Source organism: Varanus komodoensis, unplaced genomic scaffold, assembly GCF_004798865.1.
Source record: "Varanus komodoensis strain SLA01 unplaced genomic scaffold, ASM479886v1 scaffold46_3, whole genome shotgun sequence".
NCBI classification, from domain to species: Eukaryota; Metazoa; Chordata; class Lepidosauria; order Squamata; family Varanidae; genus Varanus; species Varanus komodoensis.
The window spans coordinates 4706735-4730057 of NW_025336044.1; the positions used below are offsets into that span (position 1 = coordinate 4706735).

General features: G+C 39.4%; 1 protein-coding gene across 6 annotated transcripts in view; it reads left to right on the forward strand.

Annotated features, from left to right (window-relative positions):
* Positions 1 to 23323, forward strand: part of MEF2A (myocyte enhancer factor 2A) — a 123163-nt gene that overhangs the window by 53448 nt on the left and 46392 nt on the right. For all 6 annotated transcript variants that reach the window (XM_044444945.1, XM_044444947.1, XM_044444948.1 and 3 more), the window contains exon 3: positions 13338 to 13541. In XM_044444945.1, coding sequence (XP_044300880.1) covers positions 13338 to 13541 — 204 coding nt within the window. The remainder of the gene's footprint in view (positions 1 to 13337; positions 13542 to 23323) is intronic.

Below are 23323 nucleotides of genomic sequence, written 5' to 3' on the forward strand. Positions count from 1 at the left end.
ATATGGACGTAAGCGCTCCTTCAGGTAACCAGGACCCAAGCCGTTTAGGGCTTTATAGGTCATCACCAACACCTTGAATTGAGCCCGGACTTCAATGGGAAGCCAGTGAAGCTGACGGAGAACTGGAGTCATGTGAGCATAACGTCCAGTTCCCGTCAGCAGCCTGGCAGCTCTATTTTGAACCAATTGAAGTATCCGGACCGTCTTCAAGGGTATTAATGAGACCTGGATGAGGTAGGTGCTGGGGCTATCCTCTCTCAGCTTTGCCTTGCTGGGTACTCAGTGCAGCACCAGCCTCAACCATATGGCCAGAGGTGGGGTGGCTGTAGTTTGTTAAAATCTGATTTCCCTTTCCAGGCTTCCTGTTTGCTTAGGGGTGGGTCTTGAGCATTTGTGTCTTGTGTTGAGCTCTCGAGACAGATTAGGGATTGTGCTGGTGTACCACTTACCCTGCTGCCAAGTAGTCTTCCTGCCTCTGGTGACAGAGGTAATTTCAGACTTGCTGATAAGGATGCCCAGAATATTGGTTCTGTGGGACCTGAACATCCCCCCTGAGGCTGCCTTATGGACGATGGCTCAGGACTTCAGGGCTGCTATGATAACCATGGAGCTTCCAACCATGGAGCTTCCTCAGCATGCTATGAGCCCAACATGCAAAGTAAAACACTCTTGACCTGGTTTTCTCAGTTGGACAGGAGAATGGTGGTCTTCATGTGGAGGGGTTAACTCCTTTCTCATGGTCAGATTACTTTTTGGTGACTGTTGACCCCCTTTTCCTGCTGCAAGGGTGGAGGACCCATCAGGATAGTCTGCTCCTGAGACTAATAGATCTGGATGGTTTCCAGAGGGCTCTGGGGGGAATAACTGGCTGATAAGGTTGACACGCCTGTCAAAGCCCAACTTGTCCTACAGAATAGGGAGATGACTCCAGCAGTTGACATAATCATGCCTAAGTGTCCTCTCTGCCCTAGCAGAGCCTGGCCAGCTCCCTTGTATGCAACTGAGCTCTGGGCAGTGAAGCAAGAGGGGAGATGGCTAGAGCTTGGGTGGAGGAGATCTCACAGCAAGTGCAACCAAGCACAGCTTAAAGCTCATTGTTGGGTCTATTCCATGGCAATGAAGCTGACAAAATGTTAGTATTTTGTCACCTGCATTGCATTTGCACAGTGCTGTCCAGCCAAGCTTTTCTGAGTAGCACGTGGCCTTTTACAGTCTGGACCATCAAATGAAGCTGCTGAACCCTCGATAGCTCACTGTGCCAAGTTTGCTTGTCACTTTGGAAATAAAGTTGCTCAGATCCACTCCACGTTGGACTCCACAGTTAAAGTTAGTTCCATTAAGAGAGGTATCCAGAGCTCCACCTGGTCTGGTTTTGATGGATGAACTTCAGTTATTGCAGCCCAATGATGTGGACAAGGTACTTAGTTCTGTCCCTCCTATTATATGTTTGCGTAACACTTGCCCATCGTGACTGGTTAGCATATCTAAGAAGAGGGTTTGCACCTGCATCCAGGAGGCTGTCAGTGCCTCTTCAAGAGAGAGGGAGCGGTTCCAGCCTCCCTAAAGAAGACTGTGATAAAACCACTCTTTAAAAAGCCGAACCTGAACCCAGGGATTGTGACCAACTACAGACCTGTAGCAAATATCCCCTTTCTGAGCAAGGTGCTTAAGCAGGCAGTGACTGGGCAGTTTGAGGCACTCTTGGATGAAATGGAATTTCTAGATCCATTTCTGGTGGGTTTCAGGCTGGGGTTCAAATTGGAAACTGCCTTGGTTGCCTTGTGGGATAACTTTTGCTGGGAGAGAGACAAGGGGAGTGCTGTTGATTCTACTGGATCTTTCAGTGATACCAATCAACCATAGTGTCCTTCTGGGCAGGTTGACTGGGTTGGGGGTCAGAGACACTGCTTTACAGTGGTTTCATTCCTACCTGGCTGACTGTGTTCAGAAGGTGGTGCTGGGGAATTGTTGCTCTGCAGCATGGAATTTATACCATGGGGTTCTGCAGGGCTTTATCTTAACCCCCATGCTTTTTAACATCTACATGAAACTGCTGGAAGAGGTAATTCAGAGGTATGGGCTGAGATGTTACCGGTATGCTGATGACACTGAGCTTTACCTTTCATTTTCATCAAACCCAAGTGAGGTGGTTTCTGTTCTGAACCATTGCCTGAGCTCAGCCAATAAACTGAGGCTCAGTCCAGATAAGATGAAGGTGCTGTTGGTGGGTGGACTGTCTGACCAGTTGGGAGCCTCCAACCTGTCTGGGTCGGGGTCGAACTCCCCCTAAAAGACAAGGTCTGTAGTTTCGGCGTGCTCCTGGATTCAAAATTGTCACTTGAGACTCAAATAGACTGAGCAGCCAGGATCACTTTTCTTCAGCTGTGGTTGAGATACCAACTGCGGCCTTATCTGGACAGGCAGTGCCTGGCCAGAGTCACACACACTCTGGTAACCTCTTGAATGGACTATTGGAAGGTGCTCTGTGTGGGGCTGCCTTTGAAGATGGGCTGGCAACTTCAGCTGGTTCAGGATAGAGCTGCATGGCTATTGACAAAAACTGGTCTGCACACCCATATTACGCACATACATACCATCTACATTGGCTGCCAGGTGAGGTTCAGACCCAGTTTAAAGTACTTCTATTGACATATAAAACCCTCTTGTTAATCCAGGACTAGGCAAAGACATTTCTATTTTCCAGATATTTTAAATTTTGAATAATATTGAATTGATTATATATTTTAGTAATTTTAATGATGGTTTTAATACTAGTGTACCTCAGTAATTTTAAGTCTATGTTCTCTGTAGTTGCAGTAATTGTATTACTGTATTTATCTGTTTTTATTATTGGTTTTATTGCTATACTGCACACCAACCAGAGGACCCTATAGGGCTATAGGAATGGTTTATAAATCTAAAAAAACCAAATAAAAATATAAAAAGGGGGAAGTTGCAGATCATTGTCAGCCCCTCCAATGTGCTGCTTGGACGCAAAGTAGGAGAAATGGCACAGAGAGACAGCACAGCCCCCAGTTGCAGCAGGGAAAGTGGTATGAGCTGCAAGGGCCCTGGGATGCTGGCGGACAGACCAAGGGGGAAGGCGGGGCATGAGCAACACACAGTGATCCCAGCTGTCTGTTGGGTGCACTGTGAGTTTTTCTTGCAACAACCAGTTCACTGTGACTTATTGCCAGTGAGGGTTGGTGTGATGTGCAATCTTGCTGATTGAGTTGGGAGGGACCTTGGAAGTCATCCTGTTCCACATAGGCTGCATAAGAAACATGCTGAAGCTGACTAAGGGTCCATCTAGTCCCATAAAATTCAAAATGAACACAGTCTTTCACATGGCACTGTACATAATCTCACAGTAGCTCACCAGCTGACTCTGGGAAGTCCACAAGTAGGACATGACCATACTAGCTCATGTTTCTGCTCATGTTCCCCAGCAACTGATACATGGACACAAAGTCTGGGTTCATGCAACACAATAACTCACACGGAGGAGTTGAGTATAGATTGAGTTTCAGTTGTGGTTGAATCTTGGATTTTTCTAGACACATAGGTTATTAATTAACAAACTGAACACAAGATGGCAACCCTAGAACCACCTATGGATTATCTTCATATATTTGAGATTAATAAACCATGACTTGTTAGCACAGCTGGGCACAGACAGCACAATAACCCAAAGTTCAATAGCAATCCCAACTGAAAAAAGAAACCTAGACTCAACCCATGAGTGTAAGTTACTGTGTTACATGAATCCAGTCATTCATGCAACACAATAAACCATGGTGACTTCTTGTGTCATCTGAACACAATAGCATGGATTGTTAACATTCTGTCTAGGATCAGACAATACTGCAAGCCTCCCTCTTCCATGAACTACCAAGGTTTACTGTGCTGTGTAAACCTAGTCAGTGCCTCTGACACTGGTGGTAGTATATAGCCTCATGGCTTGTACCTACTGGTAAAATTTATCCTTCTTGGATTTGTCTAATCCCTTTTAAAGCCATACAAATTGGTAACAATAATCATATCTTGTGGAAGTGAATTCCATAGTTTAACTATGCAACATGTGAAGAATGACTTCCTTTTATGTGTCTGGAATTTCCTGCCATTCAGTTCCATTCAGATATTATGAAAGAGAAGAGAGGTAATACTGTCTTTAAATCTACTTTATCTGTACTACAAGTTGAACATCCTGGACAGATGGCTGTCCAGTCTCAGGCCCAGTAAAAGAGAGTCCACCACATCATGAGGCAGTCTGCTCTACTGTCAAACAGCTATACCATTAGAAAGTTTCCTATAATGTTTAGCCAAAATATGCTTCCTTTTATCTCCCTCCTTTCTTTCAATTTCTATCCACTGATTCAACTCCTACTCTCTGGAGAAGGGGAAAAGGTCTGCTCCATCTTGGGCATTTTGCCCCCGCAGAGATTTGAAAAAAGCTGTCTCAGCTCTTTGCTTCTCCATGCCAGAGATACCCTGCTCTTGTAACCATTGCATTAGATTTTACCTTTATCCAGCTTTCAGCAAACCCACTCACCAACAGACAAGGTTGAGCAAGATCTCCATGAGCTATGGTGATCAGGAAAGTATGTTGTATTACAGCATCTAAATTAAGCTGCCACAAAAACCAAAGTAAACGTGTGGAAAACAACCTATTTCATAGTTCTGTGTGACACTGGTTTCACTTCCTTTTTTAGGAGTAGCATAGATCTGGTTGGTGACATGGGCTATGGGAATTGTCTTGGCAGGCGTGATTTTCAGTTTTGTTCTGGTGGTGCTCATTTTTGTTTTAGTTTTTCTGTCTTTCCATGTGGAAATATGCTTTTCCCCAGACAGACTCGTTTGCTTCCCCTTCCCAGGAGCATCCTTGTGGTCCTAGCATCCACTCCTCTCCTGATAATATATTCCCTCCAAATGCCTCTCACTTGGCAAGCTATTGCAGCTTCATTCCACTTACAGGCAGATTGAAATTAAAAGGACTCTTTTTGGTAAATTTTGGAATTACGAGGAGAAGGCAGAGGGCAATTTCAGATCTTTCTTTACTTTCCTCTTTGTTGCTACCTCTGAACCATTTCTTCATTCTCAATTCCTACTTGCAAATGGCTTGTCTCCCTAGTCCTTTCCACACCAGAAAAAAATAAAGGTGGATTAAGATAGGAACAGAAAACAAAGACATTGGTTTGTGAAGGGGAATTCCTGCTGGAAAGGAAAAACACTCTGGAATGGAGGGTAAGGTTTAGCATTTAGAAAGAGCCTTGTAGGAGACTTAGATGCATGAGGAATAATACCAAGAGTATTCTTTTGGATTGAGAGTGTTAGTACCTTGCTTGATTGAAGACTTTTGTTTGATTAAAGAAATCCTGATTTGATTAATCAGTTGATATGTTAATTATGCATACATGTGCAAATGGATAAATAGTTAAAAGGTGTATTGTTTTGTTAAGTGGTGGATGAGCCTATATACAGTTGGTTCTACCTTAGAAGGGAAATTAAGAATTACTTTTCTAAGTCTCTGTGTCTATGAATGTGTACATATATGTGGATATATAGTTTTAAAGGAATGGGTTGCCCCATTAGTTGGAGGTGGCTCTCCATTCAATAATTATTAAGGATAGCTGTCCTTGTAATTTCTTTAACCTTAATATACTTGAGCGTTGCAATTGTCTAGAAAGGAAAGAAGATGGGTTCAGTGAGCATTTCTAGGAATTTACAATTGAGTGATGACTTTATTAAAGATTCAATTCAGATAACATTGTCAAATTTCATATTGAGCCCTGAAGCTGAAAATTATTGTGGCTCACTTTTAATTAGCCATGAACATATTTGACTATATGTACCATGGTATTTCTCAGGTTTGTAATAATCTGATTCTGGATATGTTTTGTTCTTAACTTTGTTTGTATAGTATGCTTTTTCAGATGCATTACTCTGGTTTTACCTGTTTTCAGTGTAGTAGGGGTAGAACAGACTACAGTTCAAACTCAAGTATGGCAGCCCAATATGCAGGATCATGATAAGATGGTTTGGTGTAAAGTGCATTGCTTTAGTTCAGGCAAATCTCCAGACAGTATTAACATAATGGTTTGACACACGTATCATCTCAGTAGGCTGAGTGGAACTGCTTATGCTAAAGAATACTGCATCTTAGGCTACATTTTTTAAGATATTCAGTGGGTGGCTATCCACCTCCTACTATGCTTATCTGTGTTGCTGGTACTCCACATCTTCCTACAAGCTGGTAATTTTCTCCCCTGCAGCAAGCACTGCTGCTTTGTCTTCTCATTCTTTGTGAGCCACTGAAAGCCTGTCTTGCCAGCTGCCACTACTTTGCACATACCTCTTTTTTCCTTCAGAAAGCCAAAAGACAGAGGAGTAGGACTTGCTGTTGCCATAGCTGTGTGCTGTGTTTCCATGGTACAGTGCAGCTTTTCTTTCTGCTCATCTTATTGCTGGAAGCAGCAAGTGATCCAGGGCTGGTACTTTGTGTTGCTTCAGAAGTAGCATTTTATTGGTTGTCAGTTCCTGCTTTAAATAGTCAGGAAAGGTACCCAATTTGGGGTAGCACAGAGTTGCACTTTTGAGTTGTTATGCATGGCTGCAGTTTTTGGTGTGCCATTCACCTTGGCAAATGTGTGCAACAGTGCAGGCCAATGGAGTATTTGAATGGGCATGCATATATGCCAAATCGATTGCAGTTTGCTGTCATATGGTGAGATGCCACTGGATAAATCTCCGTTCTCTAAAAGCAGTAGTCACAAAGTGGGTGATGGGATGGGGAGAAATCCTACATGAGGCATTTGTCACTATATGAATACATAGAAATTGTGCCAGACGGTCTTCTGTAAGGCATAAGTTAGGCAAACTTACCGTGTGCTTGAAAGTTCCAAAAGACCATTGAGGATGGCAGTCATTCCATAAGCCATGCAGTAGTGTGGATCCATCTTTAGGGAGCTGATGTAAGGATAGAATGGAGACCCACATGCATCAATCTGATAGGCTCTTTGCACAAAGGATGGTATAAAAACCAGCCTACTTGTGGTAGTGAGCAAAACTGGGATATAGAAATAATGAATATATTTTTGCAAATATTCTAGAATGCTCTGGGAAGCAAGGGAGAAAACAGGGAGAGGAAGTCCATTAATGTGGAAGTGTCAAACTTCTCAACAAAAAGAATTATGCTAGGGTTTTGATTTATAGCCATGTTAGACAGTATGTGGGAGATAGGAAAGCAATTCCTTGTTTTTACTGAAGAGCAGCACCAGAGCCTGCAATTACTTTTTACTTCTTTTCAATTTTGAAATCTCTTATTCCTTGCCAGCCCTACTTATGCTGTCCTACTTATGAAGAAAAGGATTCTTGGTTTCAGCATTGCTTCCTCTCTGGATAGAGGCTGCTTCGGGAGGTTGGCTTTGTGCAGGCAGATCTAGGAGAGGAGCAGTTCAGCATCCCCTCTGCTCTCTTGGCGAAAACTTGTGGTGGCTGATTTTCAGTTCAGAAATGGGGCAGATGTAGAGATGTCACATTTCAGGAAATTTTTAAAGCCATGGAAATAATCATTTTTACAAAATGTTTGGAAAAGAATGAAAATAATATGCTATTAGCACTCTTCCTAGATGGAAGGTAACTCTGTTACTGTAGGAATATAAAATTGATTGTGTATAACTAGGTTTGGTGTACAATTATCATGCTTGGTATAAAGTGTACAGTTTTTTTAGATGAAAATTACTATTTTTTTTTAAATTGTGTGCATTGTGTGTGTGTGTTTTGAACTGTCAGGAACACTTGAACTGTAAGGAACCATTTGGTAATTTATGAGGAGCAGGTGAAAAGTGATAGAAACATAGGAAGGCATCCATGTTTGTAAAGAAAAAATGATTCTTCTGGACTTTTCCTCTTGTGTCAAGCAGAAATAAAGCAATTATTCCAATAAAAAGAATGGAGGGGGGAAGAGGGGTGAATCAGGAGTCAATGAATATACATTAAATTTGATCTGTTTCATTTTCTGAACTATTGTGCAAAGTCCTTGCCACCAAGTTGCAGGAGGGCAGAATCCTAGAATATGTTCCTGGTTCAAATCCTTGAAAATGTTCTGTGTTCTTCAGCATTTGAAAGTATCTGCCTGTTTTTAATCCAGTCAAATTCAGCAGTAGTGCTTTCAGCACTTACATTTCTGCCTTTGAATCTGATATCCAACAGATCTGCTGCAAAATGAATTAGATAGCAACAACACTCTTCTTGTAAAATCTTTACTTATGAACATAAAACAGTCCTGCTGGATCAGAACAAAAGCTCTATCTAGTCCAGTAATCTGTACACTTAATAGCAAACCAGTTGCCCACAAGATCACTCAAGCAGATGGCTGCAAGACCTCCTTCTGCCCATATACCTCCGGCTAGTATTTGCAGGCGTGCTACCTCTGGGTAAAGAGATAGCACATAGCCAGCAAGGCTAGTGATAGTCTCCTCCTGCATGAATCTTTTGTATTCTAAAGTGGAGATAAATTTAGATTTTCAGAAACAGTTGTTTTTATCTTTGTCTTTTGGTAAGGGATTTCTGACAAAACTTCTCTGTCTGATTTATGTGCAATGATTGCTGAAGAAGTTGGCTTTAAACTTTCAGGGAGTTGTGCACTTGAATCCAGAAGACATTATTATCAAGTACAGCATTCCTTATGCTTTTGGGTGTTTCACTTTTTATTGCTTCTTCAAGATTTTTTTTCAAGTAAATCTTGAAAGGTGCTCACCCTACCTCATGGAATTTTACTGCAGATTTTTGGTGTCACTATTTTATTATTTGCATTTTTTCTTACTGCTTTTTGAAGACAGCAGCTACAATATGAATAGATTTTCTGCATTTAACATTTCTTTTGCTTGTCCGTAGATCTTTGCGGGGAGTGCAACTTCATGAGATAACGCAGCAAATATCGTCCATGTCATGTGCATCCTGTTGCAATAATATACTCATGACCCATGCCACTTGCATACTACTTGTATTGCCACTCAGCAAATATTTTACCACTCCCAATTTTCTGTAGATCATCACATTCTTGACAGCTGATATGCTGTACAGTATGTCTGTGCTTTTCTGTTCCAGTGCTTGTTAACAACATATGAACCAGTTGTTTTAATCGCATTGTTTGGTTTCTTCTTCCTTCACAATTTTACCCACATTTGTAAGTATTGAAAGACATGGTGCTTTTTAATTCCCCCCCCCCCCAGATTCCATTATCCTTTCATAGTTTTAATCTAAGAGAGGATTGCTCAAAGAATATGAGAGCCAGTGTGGTGTAGTGGTTACGAGCATGGGACTGGGACTCAGATGATCCGGGTTCAAGTCCCCGCTCGGCCATGGAGCCAACTGGGTGACTTTGGGCCACTCACAGGCTCTCAGCCCAACCTACCTCACAGGGTTGTTGTTCTGGGGATAAGATGGAGGACGAGAATGATATAAGCTGCCTTGAGCCCTTTGTAGGAAAAAGGTAGGATTATAAATCAGGGGGAAAAAATCATCTGGGCAAATGGTGTGCTGGTCTTAAGGATTCCTGCTAGTGTGCATTTCCAGTTATTGACAGTGGGTTCCAAACAAGATGTTGCTCTTGCAAGAGCTTGCTCTGCTTTTCTCCTAATCTTCAGGTTTCATCTTTACAAATGAGATTGCTGAGTAATTTTTGGATGCAGTTGTTTGTAATACTTGTTTACTTAGGGATTTTTTTGCTGATGGAGAAACATTGCGCAGAAAGAGGACTTCTGGAGTAAGATTGTTGGGAAACGCTACCTGCACCTCCATCATTACTTCTATGTTTATGCTATTTTATTAATGCTGTCATGAACTGCCCTGAGACATCTGTGATGGGACGGTATTGAAAAGTTTTAAATAAATAAATATTATGGTCGTCTTCTTTTATATCTATGAAAGATTTTTAATGTCTTTGGGATACTTTTTACACAATATACTCTGTCATCCTAGTAGTATTTGGAAATTACTGTTTGACAGTATTTGCAAATTGCATTTCTGTCAGAAGAACATGCAGTGTGGAAATGCCTCCACATACTAGATATTGGTCTCACTATTTTGTTGAAGTGAGTGAAAATTAAAAAATAATTTTGAGTCTAGCTTGCCAGTAAATACTGAGCTATGTTGGGAGCAGGGGTTGCTACGAAATTCGGATTCATTGGAATTATTTTTACATAAAAGTTATGAAGATAAACTAATGCAGTTAAAATGCAGTCAGTTTTCTGAATTCAGATTTAAACTTTTATCATTCATGTAAGTGTACTTTAGGCTCCTTTTTGATGCTCAGTACTTTTTTCTTTGAGGTGTAGTCAGGCAGACAGAAACAGATTCATCACTGTGCCAACAGGAAGAGGCCTACAAGTAAAGCAGAAGCTGAAACCTTCCTTCCTCCGTAATAATGCCAGTGTCCCTTAGAAACAGAGCTACATCTTACTCCTACATTTGAGCATTTCAGTCTCAATTTGCAAATTAAGACTTGTTTGTTCTCAGTGCACAAGAATTATAATCTGATATTGTGCATCATCTTAAACGTCTATTACATCATTTTTAGAAAATATTTTGGGGAATATATTAAAACATGTTCTGGACTATTTTATTCATCATTCCAAAAGAAAATATTCTATTATTATTTTTTCTAATTTTTGAAAAAACAAAAAAGAGGCTTTGCAAAAAACGGAGAAAAGCGTTTTATTCTGATTTTTTTTTTTAGCTTTTTTCCAGGCCCTCTCATCGGTAGGCAGCTTAACTTGTTCACTTGTTTCTAGTGTATCTTTAAATCTGGCCCTTAATAGCAGCAGTTATCCTCTTTGATTTTATTCCCTTTTGTGCTCACTGAAGGCATGTGTTGGATGAATGTTGTATTTTCTTTCTTTCTGAGTATTAAAAATATTTTGACTAAGGTGTGACTTAATAAAAGACTTTTATTTGTTTATATACTTCCATGTTTACAGAATTTTTATATATAAATGTTTTGGAAAAAGCTTCCTGGGTTTCACAAAATCCAGGAGAGCTTACAGCTTAGGAAATATAAATGCTTGAATAGCTCCCTATATCCACAGTAATACAGCTTTTGGAACAATATTTGTATCCTGTTTTCCATTGGCAAAAATACCCATGCTGTTCCCACAGCTCAGCCTTGGTAATATGCAGCAAATGGATAACAGCAACCAGTTTTTGCTTTGGACTGCTTTATCATGTGGAGTCCCTAATGCATGCAGCCTAATGGAAAAATCAATTCCATCTGTCCTTAGAGCAGTGCTGCTAGTGCATTGACCTAATTGTAAAAGTTCATTATCTGACTCACACAAAATCACACAAACTGTTCTGATCAAAGCTTGTTTAACTTCTGGGATCTTTTAGGCTTGGAAGATGTTTCATTGTCAAATTTGTGTTCATAGCAACCATGCTTGAAAATGACTTTTCAGTTACTTCAAAACTATGTTGGTAATTCAAACTTGAAAGAATAGTTTTAATTCCTTACTAGTCGAGTAAGATAGCAATAGGTGTTCAGACTGCAACCAGAATAGTAGAATTGGCTTCAATTGTGTATGGAGAACTGATCTTTGCTAAAGACACATGTACAATTAGAACATCTCTTAAAATCCATCTTTGGAGCTCAGTTATTTTTGGGCACTTCCTGAATTATGCAGATGAATTCCTGAACAGTCCATGGTAGATTAGACCTGCTGTAGCTTTGTCATTGGCTTGTCTGAGCCTTCTTTTTCTTGTTACAGTATCTGCTAGGCAAGACTCCTTGTCCAGTGCATTGGTCCCATTTCTTACACATTTGGGCAATGTCCCAAAAGTAAGAGTAAGCACATAGGTGGATTCAGATAAAGAACCACTTTATATTTCTTTGGTTTATAGAAATTCTGTGGTCCTTTGGGAGCAACTTTGTTGTGTCTGTCTCTAAGAATAGTTTCACACATCTGTTTTTACAGTATTAGGAGTATTTAATAATGACTGTTCTTAGCTTAAGTGATTTTTTTATCTACTTAGTGGTGGGAATCTTTCAGAAAAGCAATATGCTTGAACACATTATTGAAGTCTTGTTTTCCCTTTATTTGTTGAACCAAATGTCAGACTTACTTTAGGGGATAATATGTAAGAGGAAACAGCATTCATTGCCTCTCAAATAATACAGGTTGGTGTTTTTTTGTTTTTTGTTTTGGTCTCTTCAGACTTGTACAGCCAATATGTAGGTAAATGAATTAGGTTGACCTCTCCTGGGCTTTTTGCCCTTCAACCAACTCTGCTGTATTCCTTGTAACAAGATATTTTTTTTTCCTGAGCCATATTGACCTTGTTGCAGGTCCAGCTCTGGAACTGGCAGTCTAGTTATATATGCTCATTTTGCTTGGTTAAGGTATTCATAGTGAGCTAAATGACTTGAGTTCAGGAACTCTCTGCCTGATCTCCTTGTAGCATCATATTGTTGCTGAAAACATAAACATGGGATGTAGAACTATCACATAAACAGTTGGAGCAGGCAGGTGGTTACTGGTAAGCTTAGTATGTGTTGTGTTGTGCTGGGTACTTCCAGACAAAGTTTTTATGTGCAGTGTACTTCACTCACTGAATTTTATGCAGAGTTCTGATGCCATCTTCTCCTTGAAATCCTTCTGTGTGGGGTTTTTCCATCTTCTTTTCTTTGCACGAGAAGTTTTAAGGGAGACAAGACAAGACAAAATGGAATAGCTGCCCAATGCTTTTGATTGGTAACACTAGAACTAATCCATATAGAAGGTCAGCTAGTTTCCCAAATATGTTTTCTCCATTTATACGCAAGTGATCAGTATGATTCTGTATTACATGGTCACTAATTTGGGGAAGGATGGAGGATAAACTTGGAAAGTGCTAGACATTAGTTCAGATTTATTGAGTTTTTAAAAATCATTTTTCGTACTTGGCAGAAAATTAATGGAAGATACCTAAAGTAAGCTGCCAGAATGAAAAATACTTTGCCTACTTCTGTTTTTGGGTATTTAGAAATCATTCCAGGAGTGCAACTACTTGTCTGCCACATGGCAACTTGCTTTTGGAACAGAGCAGTCTTTCAAAAGCAGTTTGTCATGTTCCATGAAGAGGTGCTGAGGAAGAAAGGTGAAAATCCCAAATTCTTTAAACTATTAAAAAAGCTCTTTGAATCTTGTTCTCTCCTCCCATCCCCATCATAGCTAATTGCAAAACCTGCTATTCTATGCTATGTTTAAAGTTTGTCCAGTTGAATTGAATACATGCTAACAGACCTTGATCACTATTAAAAATGTTCTGCAGGTTTTCTAAAAAGCCCTTTCTTTCTTATATAGGTGACCTTCACAAAAAGGAAGTTTGGATTAATGAAGAAAGCCTATGAACTGAGTGTGCTTTGTGACTGTGAAATAGCACTCATCATTTTTAACAGTTCTAACAAACTCTTTCAATATGCCAGCACGGATATGGACAAAGTTCTACTCAAATATACTGAGTACAACGAACCCCATGAGAGCAGAACCAACTCAGATATTGTGGAGGTAACAAATTGTAACTTAACTTCAATAATGGAGTTATAAGGAAAGTAGTGAAATGTCACAACTGAACTATGTGTGTTGCACCATCAGGTTGTACTGGGCAGCCTGTTCCAATTTGAGGTTCATTCTTGCAGAGTAAGGCTGAATTTGGCAGTTTTTTAAAGGCCCCCAGAAATAAACTGAGCATCAGATAAGATGTACTGAACAAGATACGCATAGATGCTTTTGTCAAAACCCAAATTTGACAAGCACAGAACGCCAGTGTAGGTCTAAGTTAGGCCTTTTAAAAAATGTGAATTGCAGGTTTATGTTAGCAAGATTTTTATAATGAAAGAATGAATAAAACTCACAGCATTTTATACTCAGGCATATGGCTTCAGAAGATGTTTTTCAACATTTCTTCTAAAAAGCATGTTGAACTAAGATTTTTCTGCCAATATGAAATGCGGTTAGCATTGGACTTTAGATAATATCGCTTCAGACTAATTTAGACAACCCAGCATAGAATCGTTATAAAGCATATAGAAAAATTGCGTATAGAAAAACAAGCAGATAGAAAAAAATGCATTGTAAAGCAAATAGAAAAAACTGCAACTTTAAATGTGATCTTCTAAACCTGCTTAATATGATCTTGCTTTTTCCTTTACATTGTTTTATAGTATCAAGTCTAAAGGCAGCCTTCAGTATAATGGATTTTGTCTTCTAAGTTGTCAGTTCATCAGTTGCCTTTTGTGGTACATCTTCTGTAAATCCACTTCAGTGAGAGATTGCTCACACAGACCCACAAATGTATTTCTGTAGTTGATGTGTCTGTTCTAACTAGCATGTGCTCCTTTGCATTTAAAGACAACTTGCAGTGCTTTGGGATTTCCATGATTCTCTAGTTAGTTATATAACATTTTGGGCTGAGTTGGATGTTTGTGGTCTTAAATTAAAGCCCAATTTTTTAATTGTATAGGGAGTCCACATAATTTGGCTGGCCCTAAGGAGCAGAGGCAAGCTTTTACCATTCCACTCCAGCTCTATGCCCTAGTCTTCCAGGGGGAAAGTTTGTCTTCTTTCCTTTGCTTTCCAGAATTCAGATGAAGCCGTGGGCTCCCCTTGCTTGCCAGAGATGGGCTCCCTTTGACCCTAATGAAGTGGCAGAGTGAAATTATTGAATTTTTCAACGTGTATTGTTTAAAGAGTATCCTAGTCATTTTAAACATCCAGATACACTTTTAAGACCACACTTCCTCCTTTCATATCAAATAGATTCATGCAAGTAAGCTATTCTTTTCATGGAGCAAATACAGCAAAACTATGCAGGTAACTCTACTAAATCAATCCATTTCTTCTGTTAAGTGTAAAATGGGTTACTTTTTATAATTACTGATCACAATTAGAAATCTGTTCTACTCAGTTAAATGTCCTGTTTATACAACAAGAATCTATTGGCTTTGTTCTGGCCATGAAAATTACTATACAACTCTGAGTAGTGTCTGTTTCTTTTCAGGCAAGTACCAAATGGTTTTTCAGGTGAGGATGGGTAGGACAGCTTTTAGCCAGCATTCTGAATAATTGCTCGTCTGCAGGTATTTCTTATTAATTGAGTTGGCAAATATTGTGTAGAATATAAGCATATTTGAAGCTCAGCAGAGGGCCAACATTTCTGTTTCCTTGAATTTCTGTATATGAAAGCATTTCACTCATGTTAACCTTTTAACTATAGCTATTATCTGAATCTGTATTACTTTAAAGAACAGTGATGATCTCTCCTCCTAAATTAGGTCACCTAATATACTGATTTTAAGTCATTCACTAACTCACTCATGCTGCGCTGTATATTTTGTTTCCACTTGTATCTTTTTCTCCCTTGCTAAAATATAGACCAGAAGGTTTAGAGTTATTTGCTGTAAGTAAACATGTAAAACTATAAGCTCACTTAGCATTCCTTTGTTTTCATTATTTGTTCCATCAATATTAATCTTCTAGTACAGCAGTGGTATTTAACCACCATTCAGAATGGGGAAAAGTGAAACATAAGGACAGATGGTCATCTTCATTTGGACATGCAGCCTCTTTGTGTATTATTTGTTGCTGTTTAGGCTACTCCTAGAACATGGCTGAATTTAATTCTCAAAGGCTTCTAGAGAGAAGTTCTGCTTGATAGGTTTTTTTTTTTAACTTAGTGTGTGGTAAGCATTTGGCATGGCTTACATGGCTGCCTTAGCAAATTATAGTGAGTGGATGAAAATGGAAGTAAATGGCAGCACTTCATTGACCTTCAGAAAACCTTATTTTATGTAATTGTATAGTTATATTTCACAGCTTCTGGCATTGTGCCGGGAGCAGGAGCAAAGTTGGGTCTGGCATAGTAATAACCTTCAATATTATGACATGAAGGACTCCATACAGTACAGAGCATCCTACATCAGTTTCTAGGGCACTACATCGGTTTCTAGTGTTTTGGGTAGTCCAGTTATGCTCTTCATCTTAGAGTTCAAAGGATTGCAGAGAACAGAGGGACCAAATGGTACCAAAGAAGCAGAGATTTCCTGGTAATAAGGTTTCTGTAAGTGCATGGATAGCTTGGCTCTGCTTAACAGGGTCAAGGTGCTTGTTTAGCTGTCAAGTCATGAGGTTGCATTTGCTACTGCTCTTAAATCAGGTTAGTTGGAGAATATACAACATGCAGTGTTTGAGAAATTTTAAGGAGTAGTTAAACAAATGTATAAATTAATACTTAGTCATCTGTGGAGAGTAAAGGTTTCTTCCAGGTGATGATGGGGAAGCTTTTTTTGTTAGCTTGAGAGATGGTAATTCTTTTAGATTTTTGGTATCTCACAAATAGAAAACTTGTACTTCTCTGGGCAGGCAGGTGAGTAGAATATTTTTTCTGGTAAGTTTGGGTTAATAGGAAAGGTTCTGATTTTGGTGAATTTTTACCGAGACTTTCCCTATTGTCTTTGCTGCCTCCTAATAGTTGTCTTGGGTAAGATATGTTAAGCTACAACATTTCAAAAGTATCTCACTTTAGCATTGCTGGAATGTATTTATCTGCCTATCTCCAATACTTCACGTACAAAACTTTCAGCCCCAGGGGAACACTAAGGCCACTTATAAAAAGTAGAGAATCAGACCTACAATTTTAATAATAAAAATATATCCAAGATGTACCAAAGATGTACAAGAGAGCAGCATCACAAAAGAAAGAGTATATTCAGCAGGACACTTCTTATTCATCCCCCAAACAGCATTTATTAAAAATTACTAATCCTTTAAATAGCATTTACTAAAAAGTGCTCACATTCCTTCCTTGGCAGGGTGCTACACAAATGTGGCGCCTCAACTGAAAGTGGATTGTTGCTTGTGCCTATACCACTCATTCCTAAATGCATGGAGCAGGGCATCAGGTGCTGATGAAAGCACCCAAGGAGGTACATGTGTAGTGAAACGATTTCTCAGGTATCCTTGTCCAAAACTGTTTAGAGCTCTGAAGGTTAACACCAGCACCTTGAATTGTGTCTGGGCACATACTAGTGGCCAGCATAACTGATATGAAATCTACATTTTGGGATCAGAAGTCAGTATGCTACATTTTGGACCATATGAAGTTCCAGAGCCCTCTTCATGGCCAACCACATGTCTGTTTAGCCCAACTTGGATGTAACCATAACATAAGTACATGTGGCCAAACCTGCTGTATTCAACTATAGATTTTAAAAATCCAAATGAAAGCATCTCTATGTATTGTGTTCTTTTATCTTTAAAGAATCTAAGAATTGGAAATTTTTAGAAGTGGAATGTATGGCTTGATAGAGGATTGTATGATGCATCACAAGACGAATGCTACAAAACTGTGTTAGTAGTTCAGTTTTATTCCTGGAGAGCAGCAGTATAGCTTAGAATCTCTGAAATGGCATGTCGTTCCCTGCTAGTTCTGTCTTCTTCGGTTAAGGGAACACTGATTCAATATGGTTCCTTCATTGATTTTTAGTGACAAAGTTCCGGCAGTTGTCTAAAATCCATCTTTCTTGTTTGTCTTTGTTACTAGTCATAGTACATGCAGGTGTGGGGAAGCATTTTCATGTCTTAAAAAAGACCACAATGTAATCTGTTGAAGTCCATGCAGACACTTCCTTTTGGTGGTTATCAAGCTTTATAGGTTAAGAATCTGCCATCTAGTCTTTAGTATGGACAAGCTGCTAACTCCTTTCCACTGAGGTTTCCAGTTGTATGTATTTCCAATATTTTACTGGGTTGTTGTGAGGATAAAATGGAGAGGAGGAAGATCATATATCCTGGTTTGGGTTCCTTGGAGGGAAAGGTGGGATAAAAATGCAATTAATATAATAATACTTTAAATTGATATACCTGAGGCATGATGCAATGGTTTTCTTTTCTAAGCAAACAGAGCAAAGAGGAATCTATGATAAATATCTCTTGAATAAGATAATAACTAGGTGGGTCACTTTCCATCCCATGTGGGTGCCAGTATTAGATTAACTATGTAATTCAAATACCTCAGATAAGATTATATCCTGTTGTCCTTTGGACCCTGTTGAGAAGTTACTGGCAATTTATATGACTACTGAGCTGCTTTGTCAGCATGACTCAGTAGACAGTATCTGGAATAATATGCATTATGTAGCTAACAATCTTAGATTTGAATATTCAAAATTCAACTAAACAATAGAATTTGCACTGGCTTTGAGAACAAGGAATTGGACAAATATTAGTAGGGCATGTTTCCGTTCAGATGGTATGATGATTTGAAGTCATCTGATTGTATCTTGTGTGCCTAGTTTATCTTGGTAATTTACATTTAGAAGACAGAGTTCAGGAGGAGAATATTGGCATTCTGACACACCTGAATCGTTACCACATGATTGCATGAATATATTACTGTTAAGAATAGCTGCATTATTAGAAAATACAGGTCCCAGTTCAGAGTGAGGCTTTCAAAACTCCTATATTACTAGTAGCCAGAGATTAAGTGAAAATGGATTGCTCATTTTGTATATAAGATTGGAAAAACATGCATTCTCATTCACACCTTTCAGTGCAGATCTGGATCGCTCTTCTTTGTATACACATCTTACACGATTTCAAATTCAGCAAGGAAAACCACTTGTGTGGAAGTCCATTTCTACATGTATAATGCCCATGCTGGGTTAGGGCAAATAGATTTTATCATGTTTGACTGTAAAAGTTGGCCATGGTATTAATTTGTGGTGCTTTTGCATGGCCTTTCTAGGCCAATGAAGGCAGTTTACAAAAGGTCCAAAAACATTTTTTTAAAAACTCATAATTAAATAAAATCATAATAAAACAGTTTGAATAGTAAAAAACAGAACAATTTTAAAAGCTCAAAGTCTCGAAGCCCTTTTTGAACTCAGAGAGAATGGGGCATCCTAATGTATTATTTCCTTTATTAAGAAATTAGAATGGATGACATAGCATTTTCATTGCCAGTCTCTAAATGCACAATTTGTTGTAAATTGTCCAGAGAGTTTCAGCTACAGGAGGCATAAAAAATATAATAAATAAGCATAACTCTGTTTCATGAGCATATAACATCCTAGTGTTTAGAGCTTATTTTCACATGTACAACCTGCACCATAAGGAAGCAGGTGCAGCTTTGCAAGCCAGATGGATGATGTACCTGAGGGACATGGGTTAGGCTCTAGAGAACTTCAGCAGGGATGTTGATTATCTAAGCTTCTAGAAGTGCTGTTCTTCTTGTTTAACATAGCTTGTTTTTAATTGCTTGGCTGAAATACAAAAGAAATGAGAGCCTTCCAGCAATATGTCTGCATTTCCCATATTTTGAGAATGCATGAATGAACCTCTCTGCTCCTTTATACAATGTGCTTTAAAATCTATATGATTTCTATAGATATCTTTAGTTGTTCCTTTGGTTTGTTCCTTTTGAAGAATAGCTCATTCAGCATCTAGGACAGAGGGGAAGAACCTTTTTCAAGCTAAGGACCTAATAACATTGTGACTAACCTTTCATTGGTTGCAGTCTAGCAGTGAGTTGGGGTTTGAGCAAAAATGAGTGTGGCAGCACTACTTTCCCATACCTATGTATATAGCCCTGCCCCAGTGATGCCAGTTAGGCTTGAAAAAGCTCCCATTGACGCTTATGGAAGACTTTAAAAAAACCTAATTGCCATATTTATATGAGTGGTAGTGGTATCACCACTCTCCCACAGCTGCTGGGGAGAGGAAGGATAACTGTTTGAGTGCCCCAACCCCATGATAGGGGTCCCTATAGCAGTAACTGCATTGGTGGAGGGAATATTCCAGGGGTTGAAACACACAAGGAGGATATGTCTATTCCTCCACAAAGCAATTAGGTTAAAACAATCTTCCTTTGACAACCATGAACACTTTTGAAAACTGCTAGGCATTGGGGAAGGGTCGGGTTGCTCCAACAGTTTCATCTGGCCCATGTGCAAGAGGTTGCATACCACTAAACTAGTACTTGCTTATCCAGTGTACCTGAGGATAACTTGCCCAGTGAGCCATCGTAATGGACAGCAATTTAATAGATGCATAAATAATTCTCACTGACTGGGCTACAGATAATGGAGCTCTCATGTGGCACATGTGGCAGCTATTTGAAGTCTTTAATTGGCTGAATGTAGCCATGGCTGGAACGCTAAAATATTGTTTTCAGAGTAAGGTGTTCTTTCCCTTGAGTATTGGCCCATGAATGGCCTATGCCCTATTGACCATTCTGTTTTTAAATCCAGCTAATCTTGAATCTGTATACTATTCAGCAAGCGGATTATTGTGCAAATTCTGCAGAACTGTATTTTTATATTACATTTCTGAAGTATGCCCTATGTAATGCATTCATGGACTGTTTTAATGCTTAGTAGGGAAGATAAGGTCTTATTGAATGATTAATAATTTAGCTTATTGCATTGCAAGTGCTACATAAGATAGGGCTTTTCTGATTGCCTCAAGGTCTAGACATTGATGGTGATTACCCAAAAAGCTGCAACTTTCTCTGTCCCAGTAACAGAAATTATTAAGGCGCAAGTGAGAATGTTTACTGACTTAGCACATTTCAAAGAGCCACAATGGCATGCTATCCCAAGTTCAGTCCATAACTGTATGACTAAGTAATTTCTCAGTTTGCCCTGTGAAGCTGTCCTGACTTTCCAAAAGTGTTTGGGAGAGGAGGCTTGCCATGACTTCTTCTTACAAATTGGGCTGTTCTGATTCCAGAGTTGGTAATTTTAACAGCATAACTCATTGGCTGTCTTAAAAGAATAGATGCATCTAGAAACACTTTTTGGTCAGTTACTGTCATTCTGAATTACCTGCAGTTTGACAGATGAAGAATTTCCTGAAGCACAAAAGGTTAAAAATAGCAACTGCTTCAGGCTGATGAAGATCTCATGTTTGCTTCTAAAGTTGCATGTTGGGACAAATCCTATTTTAATTTGCTTGCCTCCAGAAAGAAAAAAAAGGAGGATGCAGGGTTTTCCCCTTGTCCTCGAAGAAACTGGTTCTGCAGAGTTAAAAACATTCAGATTCTGACATTGAAACCAGCTGTTGTATTTTCTGTGGCCAGGTGCCGAACAGCTACCCCACGTGTGCCTCAGCCCTAGGGGCTTGTGTATACTCACTGTTTTTATACTCATGAACAGCACATCTCTGATCTAGTCTGTGCAGCAAACTGCTTTGGAAACTCCCCTAGGCTTCCTCATTCCAAATAGCCAAATTATCCCAGTGTTCAAAAGAGAGAGAGGAATCTGCTAGAAATATATAGCAGATATTTTATAAGAATGAAATTGAACATTGCGCCATTGATGTAGGAGAATATTAGTCACAAACAAGTAACGTGAATATACACATGAAAAAATGTGTCTCAGAGCTGGGCATAAACCCACATCAAGCAAATATGTAATGTGTACAGTTGCCCTTTCATCTGTCCAGTTGGTCAGATTTACTGGTCATGCTCTTTTTCGGTTTTCAATTTTTTTATTTTTTATTTTTTATTATTATTTGGTCAGAGGTCGTAAAAGAGGACAAAGAGCTTACTTTGGCTAAGCAAGTAATTTAGATAAAGCATTTGACCATTGGAGGAAAGGAGGATAATTTGGTCTGGAACTGACTCTCTGGTATGGGCAGAACTAATTATGCAGTTAGAGGTATCATTGCTAGATGGATGCTTCTTGTTAACAACCTTTATATTACCTAATCTGGCTAGCTTAATTTAATAAAAGATTCATTAGAAGCCTCTCCCCTTGATCTGCCAGGAAGGGAAAAGGGAGGACAGAGAGAGTGAGAGTCTGCAGCTCACATCACAGTTCAAATCAACCACAATCCAAGAAACAGGAATTTGGGCCAGCAGCCTGAGAGATCAGTCCAAAGGAGAAGCCAGGTCAAGTGGTGTTCCAGCAAACACCTGGTCTCAACTGATGGTTTATATAGTCAAGTTTCCTTGTCCACACCCATGTACTACTGCAAGCTATTGGTACTGACTTCAAATCCTTCTTACATCCAGGGAGATGCTTGCTCTTGAGCAGACCTTTAATGTGTACGATTTTGATAGCTGTGGGTCTTTAGGTACATGTTTTTCCTTTTGAGCGGTGACCTGTCCCTCCACCTTCTGGCCACAGTACTGAATCAATCTTCAGTTGTCCCTTGTAGCTTTCTCACAGCTGCTTGAGAGACCCATGGTACTACTAGAGTCAGGGGGTCTCACAGGGTCTTTAGGTTCTGCATAAAGGGCTTTTAAACTGGGTAGTCATCCTGCCCCTAGTGGACTTCACTAGACACTAGTTTTTTCTTTCATCCCAGACTATTTCCACCATCAGTTACCTATTAATGAACAACTTGCCATTTTCAGAGGTTAAAAGTTGCATATTACCTGAGCCCCCACATTTGCGCAGAAGGGATTGCTATTTTAGATCATGATCTTGGCTCAAGCTGCTGCATCACACTAATTAATAGGTGTCAGCCCTCTTGCAAAAGGGAGATATGGAATATATTTTGCTTTGTTAACCCACTAAAATTGGTATATAAATCTATTAAACAAAATACTTCTGGAGGATTTTCAAAAAGAGATCCTTTATGCTTTGACAATGACAAAAATGTATATTAACAACCCATTTTTGACTTGCAATATCTTAACAGATTTATATACAAAAATATCCACGTGATATCAGTAGATTCCTTTCTCCATCTGTTGAGTAAGGGTGAGCCCTGGCAGTCTCATATTTTCATGGGAACGCTGGCCTAAAGCTCTAACTTTTTCTCAGATTTGCATAAGGAGATGGGTGTTTTCAATTAGGAGTCCTCTGGTTTGGACTATGCGCAGCCCCAGGGGTATTTACAAAATATGTGGCTGTGGTACTTGCCTACTCCTGGGAATCTGGCTACATAATTATTTGAAGCCATATTTCAGTAATTGACTTCTTCTGAACCCTTTACAAGGATAGCTATAGAGAATGATTGATACCAGAATTATCAGGTTGCAGAGCCTATAGTAAAGGGTTGGGAAAAAAGTTGATGATTATTCCCATAGAGCATGCTTTGCACATGGCATTGTTTGGAGCAGTATGAATGCCAAATTCTTTTTTGCCATAGGAATGAGCTGGAACTTTCAAAGTCTACTTGTGTATTGTTCCTGTGAAGTGGGGCAGCATGTGGGAGCAAACATAACCTTTGTAAAGTGGTTACAACTTTTGTTGGCTACACCTCACAGAGATTGTCAAGCATAGAGCAAGGATCATACAGCCTGAAGGCTGATCAATGCCACCACCAGCATGCTGGAAGGA